Source organism: Pristiophorus japonicus, chromosome 13 (assembly GCF_044704955.1).
Source record: "Pristiophorus japonicus isolate sPriJap1 chromosome 13, sPriJap1.hap1, whole genome shotgun sequence".
In the NCBI taxonomy this organism is placed as follows: Eukaryota; Metazoa; Chordata; class Chondrichthyes; family Pristiophoridae; genus Pristiophorus; species Pristiophorus japonicus.
Window position 1 is genome coordinate 63,847,746 of NC_091989.1, and position 17,694 is coordinate 63,865,439.

Here is a 17,694-nt window from a genome sequence, read left to right on the forward strand (position 1 = left end):
AGCCTCCCTGATAAAGTGCGACACCACCACTGACACCTGGGAGTCCCTGGCCAAAGACCGCCCTAAGTGGAGAAAGTGCATCCGGGAGGGCATTGAGCACTTCGAGTCTCAACGGCGAGAGCTTGCAGAGGTCAAGTGCGAGGCAGCGGAAGGAGCGTGCGGCAAACCAGTCCCACCCACCCCTTCCCTCAACGACTGTCTGTCCCACCTGTGACAGAGTCTGTGGCTCTCATATTGACTGTTTAGCCACCAAAGAACTCACTTCAGGAATGGAAGCAAGTCTTTTTCGATTCCGAGGGACTGCCTATGATGATGATGATGATATCCCAGAATAATTTTTTCTTACATTGATAAGGTATCTGTGACAAATATAATGTATTTTTCTTGAGTTTTAGTTTGTAATTGTCCTTTTTTGAACCCAATTATTGTCCATAAGTTGGGTTTGTTTGAATGATTGCAGTTCAGATCCCTGTACCAAGCTTGTTTTGATGCAAGGTTGGTTCAAACTGGCCTTTGAACTGTGGGCTTGAAGGGTGGAACCATAGGTAACTTTGAGAAAATATCAACGGTATGATTTGTTCAGTCAAATACACGACAGCTAAATATTTTGAATTTCACCGACTATTATAAAAAAATCCAAACCAGCCCCAGCAACGAAACTGATCTGATGCTCGCTTACTTTTGAAGACTGAAGTGAGAAGTTATGGTGACATAAAATAATCCAGTATCTAATAGCAATTATCAACTGGGTTTTGACATTCATATTCCTGGGTGTATTACCAAAACCTTTCCTAGAACTCAATGCAAGATAAACATTCTTGGAGATGTGAAGACTTGCAATTCACCCATAAGCGCTATCTAAAATACAAGAGCCGGTATAATCTATGATAAGATTTAAAATACCCAAAAATGTAACAGTACCAAATTAGAAACGTGTGGTAAAAATTAACATATTAATGGTATTGTAGCTGAATGCAGGAAGACACTGGCAGGTCAGAGGAGGGGCCAAATTGTGGCAGATGCAGTTCAATGCAGAAAATTAAGTGGTATATTTTTCGGAAAAAGTTCAGTGAAAGATTACATCTGAAAGAGTCAGGGCTGAAATTGCCCGTCCCGATAAGGTCTCTGGCCGTGGGAATGCGACTACCATGGGGCGGTGCAGAATGGTCGGCGACTCTCCGCGGAGGGGCCGCCATTTAAAAAATTGCCCTTCCTCAGCAGCGGAGCGGTGTCCGGGACTACTCCGCCCATTTTTCCATCACAGCATGCATGCGCCGACCCCTTACCATCTGGCGGGGACCCCCTCACAAAATTGCCCCTTACCCTTACACAAAATTGCCCCCGACAGCTTTTGCTGTTGGTGCACTCGGTGTGAAATGGCAGCATGGCCACGCTTAAAGGTGAGGGCGCAGTGCCACGGCCGCCATGTTATTTATTTTTTTTGTTGGCCAACTGCCAGGTCGGCCTGACAATTAAGTCCCCGGGTTCAGCTCGGCCGCCAATAGGCAGCCTGGCACCCCCTCTTGGGTGCCAGGATGCTGGCTCAGCCAAAACCCTCCCTGGTGGCCCAGCGGACCTAACTAAAATGAATGCAGAGTTCGCAGCAGCCTTCCCCTTTAACTGAAGGGGAGGGACGTTTTGACGCGCCAGCGCGATGACCACGCTGATGACTGACCGCCTCGGATATTCTGCCCCGCCCCCACTTCCGCCCCGCTAGTGACCACCACTCTGCTTCGCTCCCACTTCCACCCCCATCATGATCCACTTCTGCCCCGCTGGAAAAAATACCCCGAGGAGCTGAATTTCGCGGATAGACGGCCGCACCCATTGCGGCGGCCAGAACATTTCCAGGTGCGCCCCGTTTCCAGGGGAGGGCAATTTCTACCCCTAAAAGTCTTAACAGAAAGGAGGAAGTGAGATCTAAGTGTACAGATATACAGCTCTTAGAAAGATGGAAGTACAGGTAGAAAAAGCCATAAAAAGCTCAGTGTGATTCTTGGTTTTATATGTAGGGACCATTGGGCCCAAATTTCCCCAGCCGCCTAGAGAGGCTTAGTTAGGGGTAGCACGCCGACTTTTTGGGGCAAAAAAGCGGCAAAAACGTACCTGCTAATTTGGCCGCTCCCTCATCATCCAGTTCCATCGGTGTGGCGCTGCAGAGCTTGCGGGGAGCGGAGCTTCGGCCGCGCTTGCTCAGCGCAGCCGGCGGTGGGTGGGGGGGGGGGGGGGGCTTGGGCCCAGCATCTTGTGGAGTGGCAGCAGGGGGACGCATATCTGTTTGAGCAGAATGGACGTTTCGGCGTGCGAGCATGTGCAGTGGAGCAGGAAGCTTGGCAATCGGCCAATTAAAGGGAGAGCGTCCTCAGAATCATTGGTAATAGAGTATATATAAAGGTGAGCTTTGAATATTGATTTTTGTGTGGCTGAGGGAGTGGAAAGGAGTGCTGGATAGGTAGAAGAAAGGTGAGAACTGTGATTTTTCAACATTACCTGAGTGTAAGTCCAATACACGAATGACGCAAGAGCGTGCAACAAGAACAAAGAATTTCCTCCATGAGGAAGTGGAGAAACTAGTCACTGTCATTGAGGAGACATGGCTGGAGCTGGATATCAGCAAGAGTGGTCCCACAAAAGTTTCATCCAAGGAAATGAGAAGAAGGTGGAACCTCGTTGCAGAAGAATACTCTGCTGGGGTGAATATCGCAAGATCTGGAAGCCAGTGCAAAAAGAAATGGCAGGACGTTGGTCAAGCAGTGAGTGTAAGTAATATCTTCATCTTTAAATTGAATTGCAATTGAAAATGTGACCATCTGTATGTGTTTTACCCATCAGAAGTGCACCATGTGTGAAAATTAATATTTTCATCTTTGCAGAAGAAATTGGCCCACAACAAAAGGGAAAGATTTAGAACAGGAGGAGAGCTGCCACATCTGTACCAACAGTCACCCCTGAAACAAAGGGTTGCTGCCTTGCTGAGTCGCACCGGCTGAAAAAGAATCAGCTCTGCACAAGCTGGACCCACACGCGAGGGTGAGGGGGAGTCATTAAAATGCATAGCCGCCCTTCAAACCAACCTGCTGACTGGCCTGCTACGTATCAGACTACTCATGCCACCCATCCTGCCCTCTCCTGTGCTGCTAACCATTTGACTGTTCTGTTGTATTTTGCAGAAGAAGAAGACACTCCTCAACATCCTGAAGATCCACCAGAAGATCCAGATGCATGCGCTCCAGACCAAGGCGGGTAGGTGGAGAAAGGGTCCATGGAAATGTGTTCACGGGAGAATGTTGACCGTGATATGGATCAGTCGATAGGACAGGGCATCACACTGCCAGACACCTCCATGAGCTCCTCGGTGACATTCCATGATTTCACACCCTCCGAGGTTGCGGGTCCCAGTGGCGGTGGTGAAATGCATGTTGGGGCACCCAGTCCCCCACCGTCCCAGCCTGCGCCTCGCACTGGAGGGGTGCCACTAGGCAGACCCACTGCGAGGGGAAGGAGAAGCCGACCAGTCTCTCCTAAGATGCAGCCCTCAGGAGAGGTTAATCAGGTTCTGTCATTGGGTGAGGAGACCAATGCCCTTTCAAGATCACTCATGGCGGCCATCAGTGGGGTGCGTGATGAGGTAGCGACACTGTCGGGTGAAATCTCAGCATTGAGACGGGAAGTGAGGGCGGGCATTTCAGAAGGTGTGCAAACAATGGCAGATGCCATGAGGGAGCTAGCTGCTGTAATAAGGGCACAAAGGCTGGATACTCAAATGCCACTCCCACTTCAATCAACGCACCAGCCATCGGTGAGACCCAAGCTGGGCTCCCAACCGCCCCCCACCACCATCCCGGCTCTATGAGGAAGTGTACTTTCCCCAAGATGCGGGTGCAGCCTTTCTTTGCTGTTGTTGTTGTTGTTGTTGTTGTTGAAGTGCATTGCAAACTTTCCAATAAAAAATATTTTGCATCAAGACTAAATCATGGTCCATTATCACCATACAATATTTAGGCACAACTGTAAAAAAAAGACATCCCTCACCCCTACAATCATGTGTGCCTGCCGCCGAAGGGCTAGCCGGTGCGTTCTGCAGTCGGCAAAGCAGGACTGCTCCATTTTCAGTAGCTGATTTATCTTTCCTTTATTTTTGATGATGTTGTGAATATGTTGTGCTGAAGATGTTGTGCTGATGCTGTGAAGGTGTTTAGTGCTTTAGAATCCTCTAACACACCTTCCACCCACACCCCCCCCCCACCCCCCCATCTCTGGCTACCTACACTGATTTCTTAAATGTAAGTAAGGTTTTTCTGTGCCTACAAAAGTGGACACATATACTGCCCTAAGTTAGTTTGGAGTAACTTTTAGCTGGCCAAATTTGCTTCTATGGCCAAAAGAGGCATAAGTGGCTGGGAACGCCCCCTCTTGGAAGAAAAAAACTAAGCTAACAAAAAACCTAACTGACTTACACTGGAACAAGTTAAATGGGGAAATTTGCGATTTTTAAAAAAACTACTTGCTCCAAAAAAAGCGGGGCAGCTCCTGGGGAAATCTGAGCCCATTGAATGTAAAAGCGGGAAAACCTTGACCAGTTTTCCCCTCCCTAAACTAAGGGCAATATGACCAATTATCCACCACGACACCTGGCCTAGCTGAGAGTTAACGCGGGACAGAAAGGGATTCAAATCTGGAACCTTGCTGATCTCTAAGGCTTAACTACACACTAAATAAACTTATTGAACCATCGTGGAACCCCTAGTACGGAAGTTCTTAAACTCACCTTTGATCATTTTTCTCCCCATGAAATCTGATGGCTGTCCTGCATATCTAGTTTACCCTGTTCCCACAAAAATTACATAGGTTTACTGCACTGAACCAGAACTCCCCAACATTAGCAATGAGTTGCACTAACTTTATTGTAGCTTGCATATTTATAACACTTTTAGACTTTCCAGTGACGGATTAAACTCGCAGGTTATAAAACTAAATAGTGCTCACCTCAAATGCATGCATATTAATAACTTCAATAACCTCCTTGACCAGAATTGTAGAAGTCAAAGTAAAGCCATGATAAACCCTGGGCTCATCTTCCGGTCCATCCCAGCAATCCAGCTCCAAACAGCGGCAGCCTTTTCTCAAAGCACTTTCAATCCAAGGGAAATAAAATAATGTTACAATAGATTCAACTGGATTATCAGTTTTGTTACTCCACGTCCAATTTCGCCCTGACCCTGATTCCCAGGCAACGCATGTTATAATGTCAGATATAAAAGGGATTATAATACTTACCCTGACCAATGAATGGACATACATATATATGCACGATTTTATATATATCTATATATAATATATACACAAGCACCTTGGGACGTGGAATCTAAATCATTCCCTCACACAGTATGTTCAAAATATCCACTGTAACAGGGTAGCAGGGACAGCAAGTAACTGCTAATTAACATTGTTAGTCATTCTACTATCAGCAGTGTCAATTAGAGCACACAAGGCTAAAAGTTACAGTCATTGAGGACAGTGGGTTAATACTCCATTAAAATGGCAAACAGGAATGTCATATGAATATGTCCATTTGCTAATATCATGAACAGTAATTATTGTGTTCTTTTAAGCAGCAAAATTATAGAATGATTTTAGCAGTGAAGGATAATGCTGGACAATTTGGACGTGTAAGTACTGCAAATTCTGGCATTCAATGCAGCTTTTTGACAGGGCGCTGTCTGCCATGCTCCTGGTGATCCTTTCTTTCATAAAATGAAGAAAGTTCCACAGAGATGAAAGTTTGGTTTGACACTCTATTCCATCTAAAGTGCACCTTTAAAGTGCAATTGTCAGGTATAAACTGTAAACCTATATTTGTTTTGGAATGGTTGGAGAGGCAGTGAACATAAATTTGCTTCCTAAGCTGCCTAATTTTCACTATTTTTTTTCTTGGAAGAACAGTCATTTCTGCCATTTTAGATATATTCTGATTTTTGATCTAACATTTGACTGTCTCAGCGGCTCATGTTGTGGGCGTCGCATGTGCTCAAAGGAAAAACTATAAGAGCAAAAGCATTGTAAAGGTTCCACCTCTGGCAGTGATTTCAGCTTGATCCCAGACGTGTATTTTTGGGGAGAAATAAAGTTTCCTTTTAAATTAAAAACAAATATAATGAGGGAACTGTATTTTTAGTCCCAATCCCCTGCTCTATCTTTATTGTGCTATGGGGAACGAGCAGGCGACTAAAGAGCTGGCACAGTCACAATGGGCCGAAGGGTCTCCGAGATGAAAGATTATATTCTCCCAGGATCTTGGAAATCACGTCAGGATCACACTGATGACAGAAGTGCCATCACAGCACGGGAAAGGAAATCTACCTCAGGTTGTTATAAAATCTGGATGCATATAAACTTAAAGCAAAGCCATTAAGCCGTAGCAATAAAGCAACGCTAAGTATGCGATGAGCTGGCTTTTCCTTATGCTTAAATCTCAAGGATATAAACTCTTGCTGCTACATTATGTCAGTAAAGTGTGCTGCACCAGCTGTCAGTGGTGTACAAATGATCATGAGAAGTCTTTTCAAAGCACCCTAAACAGAATGACTACGAATGCAGTTGTACGTCCCCAGTCCTCTTTACAACTTGCATACTCTCTTTTGTTACCCATAGCAACCAGGTAACGCAATATTTGCATTGTGTTTTTAGTTGTCCCGGATATGATACAAATACTGTAAGGTAACGAGATGAACCAAGCTCCCAGGATAGACAAGTCACACAGCAGTTTCAACTTTCTCCAGCTACCAATCTCACCCTTCATCTAAGTTAGGAAAAGTAATGTGATTCATTAAAGCAGCTGGATTTTGACATGCCTTGTGGTGGAATCACTGACATACTGGCCTAGGTTTTCTGATTATATCACCGACCCATTGAAATGAATGAGCAACTGTTTGTATAATGATTGGAAAACCTAGGGCACAATATTCATTCATTGTACACAAACTAGAGAGACTGATCAATGAAAGTGCTGAAGCGAGTGCAGGGACACGTTGGTTAAGAGGCTGTCATTGTTTTCATCACTGTCAGAAGCACAGTGTAGGTTTAAAAGATCAAGCCACTTACTAATGTTACTGTACAGAAGCTCTTGTTATTTCTGTGCGTCCTACTTGTTTTATTTCTGTAAATAAATCTTGTTCGTTCATTTGGAATCTCAGCCGAGTTCAGGTGAAGTGTGTTAATACTGTCTTCCAGCATGGCTTGGAAAGAGCGAAAGTGCATTGGGAACAGGCAAACAAGCATCTTGGTGTAGCTGCCCATCTGAAAAATGGCACCTCCAACTATGCTGCACTCCCTCAGTGCTGCACTGAAGTGTCAGCCTAGACTGAAGGTTGGAGGAGGTGCATTACAGCAAGCTGCTAAAATATGTCGGGCTGGTGGCCGAGTGTAAGGAGGCAGGGCCGACGTCGTGATGCATATGGTGAAGGCGGGGTATTGAGGATTTGTGGGAGCATGGTTGCTGAATATCTGAAGAAGCCTGGAGACGGGGGGAAGAAAGGCTGATAGTGTGATGAAGGTGACTGAGAGGACAGTGGAGAAGGCATTGGGGTGGATCGCAAACTCATCTGAGAAAGGGTTTAAGGCCCACAATGATTGAGCAGAGGCTGATGGGGATGACACTCAATACCGCTGATGGTTGTCCAGGTTGAATGTACATAAGAACAGAAGAACTGAAGAAATAGGAGCAGGGCTAGGCCTTTTGGCCCCTCTAGCCTGCTCTGCTGCACTTTCCTGCCGTCTCCCCATAACCCTTGACTCCCCTATAGTTCCAAAATCCATCTATCTCCATCTTAAATATATTCAATGACCAAGCCTCCACAGCTCTCTGGGGCAGAGAATTCCAAAGATTTACGACCCTCTGAGAGAAGAAATTCCTCCTCATCTCTGTTTTAAATGGACGACCCCTTATGCCTGTAAACTATGCAACATAACATTGTAGGCGATGATACCACAAAGATGTCTCCCAACGACTGATGACCTGCACAGTTGGGATGCAACAGTTTGATGTTACTTCAATTTTACTGAAAATTAACGTCACAAATCTAAAGAACGCATCTGATTTAGATACCTCTTTCCCTCTATTCCAGATAGGAAAATAAGGGCATATGTGTGCACCACTATTCTTGGAGAAAGAAAATAGATATATTTTAAGGTTTGAAGTTTATTGAATGGTCGCAATACACAGGAGCACAACGTTTTGCGAGCTAGAACTTGGAAAATGAATTTGATTAGATGGAAAGTCATGGAGGCTGTGAAACCGGGTGCCAACCACTGCACCCGACTCCCACCCTGTGAAGCTGTGCACCAGAAGTGCCACCTTATAAAATTTGCCCCTACATCTGTTACACAAATTGGAAAAAGTGGCAGTGTGTGAAAGAATCATTAGTTTTGCTTCAAGATGAATTATAATGCATCGGGCATTTTAAAACAATTTATATTGGAAGCTCGGTTCCTGCTTTAAAAAAAATAAACAAAATTAATCATAATGGGGTGGACATTCATCTGAGGCAGTAGCACTAAACAGGTGGTATCGCAATGGTTGCCTGTAATACGTCCTGTTTGATATAACGTTCTATTCAGAAAGACTTGCATTTATATAGCGCCTTTCATGACCACAGGATGTCCCAAAGTGCTTCACAGCTAATGAAGTAATTTTGAAGTGTAGACGCTGTTGTAATGTAGGAAATGTGGCAGCCTATTTGTGCACAGCAAGCTCCCACAAACAGCAATGTGATAATGACCAGATAATCTGTTACATAGAAACATAGAAACATAGAAAATAGGTGCAGGAGTAGGCCATTCGGCCCTTCGAGCCTGCACCACCATTCAATGAGTTCATGGCTGAACATGCAACTTCAGTACCCCATTCCTGCTTTCTCGCCATATCCCTTGATCCCCCGAGTAGTAAGGACTACATCTAACTCCTTTTTGAATATATTTAGTGAATTGGCCTCAACAACTTTCTGTGGTAGAGAATTCCACAGGTTCACCACTCTCTAGGTGAAGAAGTTTCTCCTCATCTCGGTCCTAAATGGCTTACCCCTTATCCTTAGACTGTGACCCCTGGTTCAGGACTTCCCCAACATTGGGAACATTCTTCCTGCATCTAACCTGTCTAAATCCGTCAGAATTTTAAACGTTTCTATGAGATCCCCTCTCATTCTTCTGAACTCCAGTGAATACAAGCCCAGTTGATCCAGTCTTTCTTGATATGTCAGTCCCGCCATCCCGGGAATCAGTCTGGTGAACGTTCGCTGCACTCCCTCAATAGCAAGAATGTCCTTCCTCAGGTTAGGAGACCAAAACTGTACACAATACTCCAGGTATGGCCTCACCAAGGCCCTGTACAACTGTAGCAACACCTCCCTGCCCCTGTACTCAAATCCCCTCGCTATGAAGGCCAACATGCCATTTGCTTTCTTAACCGCCTGCTGTACCTGCATGCCAACCTTCAATGACTGATGTACCATGACACCCAGGTCTCGTTGCACCTCCCCTTTTCCTAATCTGTCACCATTCAGATAATAGTCTGTCTCTCTGTTTTTACCACCAAAGTGGATAACCTCACATTTATCCACATTATACTTCATCTGCCATGCATTTGCCCACTCACCTAACCTATCCAAGTCACTCTGCAGCCTCATAGCATCCTCCTCGCAGCTCACACTGCCACCCAACTTCGTGTCATCCGCAAATTTGGAGATACTACATTTAATCCCCTCGTCTAAATCATTAATGTACAATGTAAACAGCTGGGGCCCAAGCACAGAACCTTGCAGTACCCCACTAGTCACTGCCTGCCATTCTGAAAAGTACCCATTTACTCCTGCTCTTTGCTTCCTGTCTGACAACCAGTTCTCAATACCAGTTAGTGGTATTGATTGAGGGATAAATATTGACCAGGACACTGGGAAGAACTCCCCTGCTCTTCTTCGAAATAGTGCCATGGGATCTTTTACATCCACCTGAGAGGGCAGACGGGGCCTCGGTTTAACGTCTCTTTCGAAAGACGGCACCTCTGACGGCACAGCACTCTCTCAACACTGCACTGGAGTGTTAGCCTAGATTTTTGTGCTCAAGTCCCTGGAGTGGGACTTTGAACTCACAACCCTCTTACTCAGAGGCGAGAGTGCAACCCACTGAGTCACAGCTGATATTCAAGTCAATGGAATTGAATATCGGATGGGGAGTATAATGAGCGGCCGATGCGGTACTGCCAGTTTCTACCACATTGACTTAACTATATTGGCAAACTTAATTAGTGGCAAAAGGAGTTGGAAACATTCAAGGTTGGCAAATTTACAGTATTAGATTCATTGTTTAATAATTAGCTGTACAGCGCATGAATATAAAGAAAGACTTGCATTTATATAGAGCCTTTCATGATCTTATTACATCCCAAGGCGCTTTATAGCCAATTAAATCATTTTGAAGTGTAGTCACTGTTGTAATAGAGGAAATGCAGCAGCCAAATTGTGATCAGCAAGCTCCCACAAACAGCAATGTGATAATGACCAGATAATCTGTTTTCATTATGTTGATTGCAGGAAAATACTGTCCAGGACACCAGGGATAACTCCCCTGCTTTTCTTCAAAATAATGTCACGGGACCTTTTCCGTCCACCTGAGAGGGCAGACGGGGTCTGTTTAACGTCTCATTCAAAAGGTGGGATCACCGACAGTGCAGCACTCCCTCAGCACTGCACTGCAGAGTCAGAGTATGTGCTCAAGTCTCTGGAGTGGGATAGACTTTACAAATTAACGGTCACAGCAAAGGAAATCACGCCAAGGGAGCACATATCGGGGATTTGGGCCCCAAGGTCAATACACCCTGCATGATTTTCCACCCATCATTCTCTCATTGTAAGAGGCGTTGCCCTCCACAGCCAAATTCTCGGTGTGTGTTCCTGACACAAAGCTCCGTGCCAGGAATGTTAATTGATAAAGCCTACCCTTGTATATTCAGCGACCAATTCTTCAGTGGGAGACCATCAAGTACATCGAATGATCCGTGAATAGCTTACACTAAGATTATCTTTATAAATTAAAAAGTCTCTCTCCCAAAGCCACAGTGCACAATTAAAGTCTTACAAAGCTGCTCATAATAAAAAGATATGTCCCTACTAATTAACTGCAGTGTGAAGAAGAACTACTCAACCCAACTAATCTAATTTTAAAAAACTAATCAAATAATATCATAAGATGTTAAAACCCATCATTCAAAAGCAGTCCTTCAATGTCCATAGTCCACAAAAACAGTCTCATGTTCAGACCAGTTGCTCTAATCCTATTTGGCTTCTCAAACAACATCACATCTACCTTCTTGGTCACTCTGTTCCAATCTGGCTGCTCTTCTAAAGCTCCATGATCAAACTCTTAGTTCCAAAGTTCACAATATCGCTCCTGATGTGTTTAATTGCAATCCATTTACATCATTAGTACCATATAAGTCTATTTCATCACAGCCCTACAACCCTCCGAGATCTTTGCACATCCCCATGTCTTTCACACCACCATTGGTGCCCGTGTCTCCTGATGGCCACCTTTGTGTGCGGCTGCATCAAGCTGTGCATAGACCCTTCATACGCAAATGCCAAGTGTCAGTACGTGCTGAGATTCTATCTGTCCCCGGTGTTGCGAAGGATGGGTCTGGCCAGGTTGCCGCGGAACGCTCCGAGCAGTTGGACCATGCCTCAACACCTGTCCTTTGTGGAAAAGTTTTTCAAGAAAAACACTTTTGACCACAAGACCATAAAGCAGTGGTTGGCACGCAAGGTCCTGGACGCCCTTCAAAAGAAGGCGATGATGGATCCTGTCAGACGGTTCCCCGAGCAGACTGTCGAGCTCATTTGGCAGAATGTCTCATCGCCAGAGCTTTCACACAAGCACCAAGACGTAGCTTGGTTGGCGGTGAGAAGGGCCCTACCCGTCAGATCCTTCGTGCACAGCCGGGGTTTCAGAGACATGGCACTCTGTCCCCGAGTTGGCTGTGGTGCGGACGAGACTGTCATCCATCTCCTTTGGGACTACCCCTTTGCAAGGCAGGTCTGGAAGGAGATGCAGTGGTTGCTGTCGAGGTTCATCCCAAGCAGCTCCGCAACACAGGACTCTGTGCTCTGCGGACTGTTCCCAGGGACACACACCGAGACAGACATCATCTGCTGCTGGAGGGCCATCAACTCGGTGAAAGACGCACTTTGGTCTTCCCGAAACTTGCTGGTCTTCCAGAGCAAGGAGACATCCACGTCTGTGTGTTGCAGACTGGCGCAATCCAAGATCCAGGAGTACGTGCTGAGGGACGCACTAAAAATTGGTGCAGTCGTCGCAAAGGCACGATGGGGAAGAGCCACAGTTTAAGGCCCTTCCGCCACGGTAAACCCAGGGGCTGGAATCAGTATAAAACTCCCCTCGGGCTGTACTTGTAAACCTTTGTATACATAGAGCACCATGATCTGAAAACACCTATGTAGTGCCATGTATAATGCAAGTTCTGCAACTGTTTAGTAATATATGTTGTAAAGAAATGTAACTGTACCCTCACCCATTCCGTGTACTGTATAGTGCCACATGTAACGTAATTTGATGACTGTATTACAATGTATCCTGGATTGTACTGAATTGTACCCTGAAATGTAAAGCAAGCAAATGTATTGAACGGAACTGCCATCAGCATCCAAATGTATTGTATGGAATTGCTGACCGCATCCAAATGTACTGAACTGCCTGCCGATGTATCGTGCAAATTTTTATATGAATAAAGTATATATTTTGAAATTTTTTAAAAAACACTTTGAGATGCCCAGTGGTCGTGAAAGGTGCGATATAAATCCAAGTCTTTCTTTCTTACCTCTTTCTCCTTCTTTAAGACACTCCTTAAAACCTACTACTTTGACTAAGCTATTCTTCACCTACTATCTCCTTATGCAGCTCAGTGTCAAATTGTGTCTGGTTACGATCCCGTGAAGTGACTTGGTACATTTTACTACGTTAAAGGTGCTATATAAATGCAAGTTGTTGTTGCTATATTACATTGTGGCAGGCCGTATCTCAAGTGCTGCTTGTCATTCTCCACAGTAATATCCTGCCCCACTCTATAGTGGCCCACGCTACTCCACTATTTCTCGGTAGAGAGTGAAGCTATATAATAATCTGGCTGGAGGAGGGTGGGTGGGCACTGTGAAGTTTTGCCACTTAGAATTTCTACCATACTATTCTTTAATTTACTGCCACACAAAGTCCCTTCCATCTTTCATCCCCTTTTAACTACCCTTTCACATCCACACTATCTATTCTCTGAAATGCATTGCTCTCCACGGGCTATTTCCTCCCAAACTCTTTTGTAAGGTATGTATATGGAAAAGTTATTTGTGTCGAACCAGAAGAAGAGAATAAGTGGTCATGGTTGGAGGCAGATCTTTGAACTAAAAATAATTTAAGGATGAAATAATTCACACTTTGAGCTGCTAATTTGTGAAATAGACTGCCAGTTAGCAGGTCACATGCTCGGTGAATGCAAACTTGACTGAACCAAAGGTAGACAAATTCTTGATTAGGGAGCAGAAGAATTATGGCTGGGTGTCGAAAGAGAGCAAAGCAAACAATGAGGGAGTTGTGGATAGCAAGGGAACCTAGAAGGTTGAATGATCGTTTCTCTTTCCTGCTCCTCTAAAGTCACTCCCTATGTGGATTAAGCTTCTATAGTGCACTGCCCAGCACATATCTCCTCCTCCACTGATAAAATCCAGGAAACGTGCTTCTATATCCAGAAAACATTTGGGGCTAGACTTTCCCGCGAGCTCCTCAACGCCTTGTGCCTGCCCAGAAAAAACGCTAACATTTTGCAAGTAACGCTGGTGAGAATTTCCATAACTAAGTTAAAAATAATCGCCCGGCAAGGAAATGGATCTTGCAACAGTATTCTCAGCAGTTTCTCAGCGGTTAAAGGAGAAACTAAGTGAAACGGGCGGTTCTAACATTTTTTTAAAAGTTTACTCCGAGGCCTAGGGAGGGGAGAAAACTTTAAAAAAAGATTTCACTTAAAAAAAAAAGTTAAAAAACATTCCCAAGACAGTTTTACAGTTAATCGCCGTTTTACAATTTTAAAAAATAAATAAAGAATCTTTAACTTACCTTTCTTTGCAGAGTACTCACCTACCGCCCTGTTTAAGCAGCTTTCACAGGGCGGTTCCCTCGGTGATCTGGACGGGCTTCCGTTGAGGCCAAACTTACGCCCTGGCGATTTTCTCTGCGGTGCACGTCGGCGGTTTGGTCCTGGCGGGCGTTTTGAGATTTGGGCGGTTCCTTTCAAAAAGTATGGGGGAAACTTTCGCCGGGCGGTTTCTCGCCCAAAAACAGCTGTACCACCGAGAAACCCACCGAAAAAACGCCAAAAATGAAGGTGAAAGTTTAGCCCATATTCACAGATTACTCATTTTTTTATGCATGGTTACTTGTAATTGTCAGATATATTCCTTCAAATCCATATCCCTGAATGAATACATGCTAAGTTACACTTTATCTTTCTACATACATAATACTCTTTCCAAGCAATAATGACTCATTGTGTTATGTTCAGCTCAATATTTCCTTTGTGATTAGAATATGTACCTGTTTGCTATTATGTGTGTCTGATGAGGGTAACTGATTCTAATTGACATGCCTATTACTAAGCAGTTAAAACACTGTAGTGTTTAGTTGTAAAGGATTGTATTAATCGGTGCTTATTTTTACATTTTCAATCTAATATTTATATAATCGCATTAATAGTATAGCACAGGGGATTTACAAAACACTACTGAACATCAGTTCAACCAATATTATATCTATCAACCATGTGTGTATTTTCACACATTGAAGAATTGGAGGAAATTATTTATCACTTGTAAACATATTGCACCATCCAGCCACAAACACGTTAACACGAGGAAAGTTCCCACCTGCTTTATCTGATCTTATTGTATAACAGTCCTTCCTTCAGGGGGTGCTGTAGTTAGTTTGATTGGCATTGAGCAAGAGAATTCTTCTACAATGTCATCAGGTTACATTAGCATCAACAGCATCAACCTACATTTATATAGAGTCTTTAACATCAGACCAGTGGAACGGTATTAGCAAGTGCACAAGCTTTGTGTGATTCACAAAAAACACACATATCAACAATTCTTAATAAATCATTCTGACATATTACAGTTTCTAATACATGAATTTCAACATCACAATATCATGTAAATGACCTGAGCCAGCAATCTTTGAAAGATGCACATCATCTACCTTATATATCCATTAATGTCGCTTTGTCCTATCAATTGGTTGCTCATGAAGAAGGTGTCCTGTGAAGATGCTATGAAATAATTTACCATGGGCAAATCCATACGTTGATAGACTTTGGTATGATCTTGATTGAATATGGAGCAATCCGTGGAGTTTAGGTATCTGAAGAATCCACTGGATGTCATCAACATTCTTTTTCTCTTGGCTGTGTGACAGAATAATGTTTAAAAACATGATTTTTTACTAATTTTGTTTCTCCCCTCCTCTTCTGGAGGCATTAGATCAAGCCAGGCATCAGAAACCCGATGGCTGCTTCCCAAAGTGGCCATTTTTCATGCCTGAGTCTTGCTCACCTCTGCTCCCTGACCTATATTGGCTTCCAGTTAAGCAACGCCTCAATTTCAAAATTCTCATCCTTATTTTCAAATCCCTCCATGTCCTCGCCCCTCCCTAGCTCTGTAATCTCCTCCAGCCCTACAACCCCCCCGAGATGTCTGCCCTCCTCTAATTCTGCCCTCTTGAGCATCCCTGATTATAATCACTCAACCATTGGTGGCCGTGCCTTCTGTTGCCTGGGCCCCAAGCTCTGGAACTCCCTGCCTAAACCTCTCCACCTCTCTACCTCTCTTTCCTCCTTCAAGACACTCCTTAAAACATATCTCTTTGACAAAGCTTTTGGTCACCTCCGCTAATTTCTATTTATGCGGCTCAGTGTCACATTTTTATCTCATAATACTCCTGTGAAGCGCCTTGGGATGTTTCATTACATTAAAGGTGCTATTAAAATACAAGTTGTTGTTGTTGATGATGTGCCAGAAGACTATTGCAGCACAAGGCTGCGGGGTACCAGTCTTTAACAGGCATAAGCATGTTCCAGCAGAGTCACAAACAGCAATCAGGAGCCGATCTTTCCTCTCCCTAGTTCAAGGTACTGAGGCCATATGTGGTTTTCCTCTGGTCACTCCAGCTAACCGAGCACGGGCCAGGGATCAAACTTAGCAACTTCATTGACAGCGAACTTACTGAGCCATTGAAAAAGCCCAGGAATATTTTCTTGTTCGAAAGAGAACCACAAAATATCAGTTACATAATCTGAAAACACAAAATGAAAGTACATAATAAGAAATAACAGAGCTTTGCAATAGATTTGAAAGTGACGCTATCAGTTCAGTCATTTATCTTGTGGGGAGGAGTATGATTTGCCACAGCCAAAAAGTTTTGAAACCTGAGATATTAGAAAACCAAGTTCTGACAATCTATTGAATGCAAAGTCATTAGTGGCATTCCATCTAGCAGTGTTCCTGATAGCTGTCTGGACAAGTGATCATTTTCTGCTATCACAGGTTGATCAAAGTGTTTGGAACAGATGAATGGGTTGAGTCATCTCAGTCAGTTCAAACATCCTATGTTGATTGACAGGCTGTGGATCTTTTTAAAGAAGTGTGATTGACAGCTATAGCTGTGTTGAAGACTCATGGGGTCTGTGAGAGGGATGGGGCCATGATTCTCTGTAGCCCCTTTGATAGAAAGCCATGTCACCAAGATTTACAAGTTGTACATTTATATTATTCTGCCTGCACTCAGCCCGTACCCAATCAGGAGTGCAAGCCTAGTGAGCGGACTCTGTAGCACTTTATAGCCACATAGTAAGTCTTATGTTGAGGTTAGTGCAGGAGATGTATCTTTGCTGTTTTTGACATTTCAGGATTAGTAATGCTTGTAATTACCATAAATATACTGTTTGCTCTTTTACCTGTTTTATGTTCGAAAAATTTGTCTCGTGGTTTATAGCTTGAGCCATGATCGGATATTGTACTCTTGGTCTGCCTGCTGAAGTTGAGAAGATCACATGACAGCAGATGATATATCCCAGTAAGCTAGTAGTATCCTCGTTAGACTACAGGTATGTTTTGGTTTGTAAAGTCATTAAATGTGCTTGCAGGAGCTGCCAGTGGCATTTGGGTTAAAAAAGCCAAAAATGCAACCAAGCCACCAAGAATAATATCACAGCCCAGAGTGCAATCTTTCCAATTCGGCAAGTAACAGCCATGTTATAAAAATGTGTTCCATCTTCTGTTTCTGCATGACGATATCAACAGCAACCAGACAAAGACACAGGAGCAGAGGATTGATGCTTTGGAACATGTTTCGAAAGGAGGATATCGGGTATCAACAACAACAACAACTTGTATTTATATAGCGCCTTTAACATAGTAAAACGTCCCAAGGCGCTTCACAGGAGTGTTATAAGACAAAACAAATAAATTTGACACTGAGCCACATAAGAAGAAATTACTGCAGATGACCAAAAGCTTGGTTAAAAAGGTAGGTTTTAAGGAGCGTCTTAAAGGAGGAAAGAGAGGTACAGAGGCAGAGAGGTTTAGGAAG

At 44.0% G+C, this 17,694-nt stretch overlaps 1 protein-coding gene across 1 annotated transcript in view; it reads right to left on the reverse strand.

Annotated features, from left to right (window-relative positions):
* The window catches only part of LOC139278102 (1-phosphatidylinositol 4,5-bisphosphate phosphodiesterase zeta-1-like), a gene marked incomplete at its 3' end in the record, with an annotated part of 60,547 nt that extends 45,152 nt beyond the window's left edge, over positions 1-15,395 (reverse strand). The window contains exons 1-2 of the mRNA XM_070896760.1: positions 15,307-15,395; positions 4,987-5,131 (exon numbers count right to left, since the gene is read on the reverse strand). Coding sequence (XP_070752861.1) covers positions 4,987-5,131; positions 15,307-15,395 — 234 coding nt within the window. The remainder of the gene's footprint in view (positions 1-4,986; positions 5,132-15,306) is intronic.
* Positions 15,396-17,694: the final 2,299 nt, after the last annotated feature.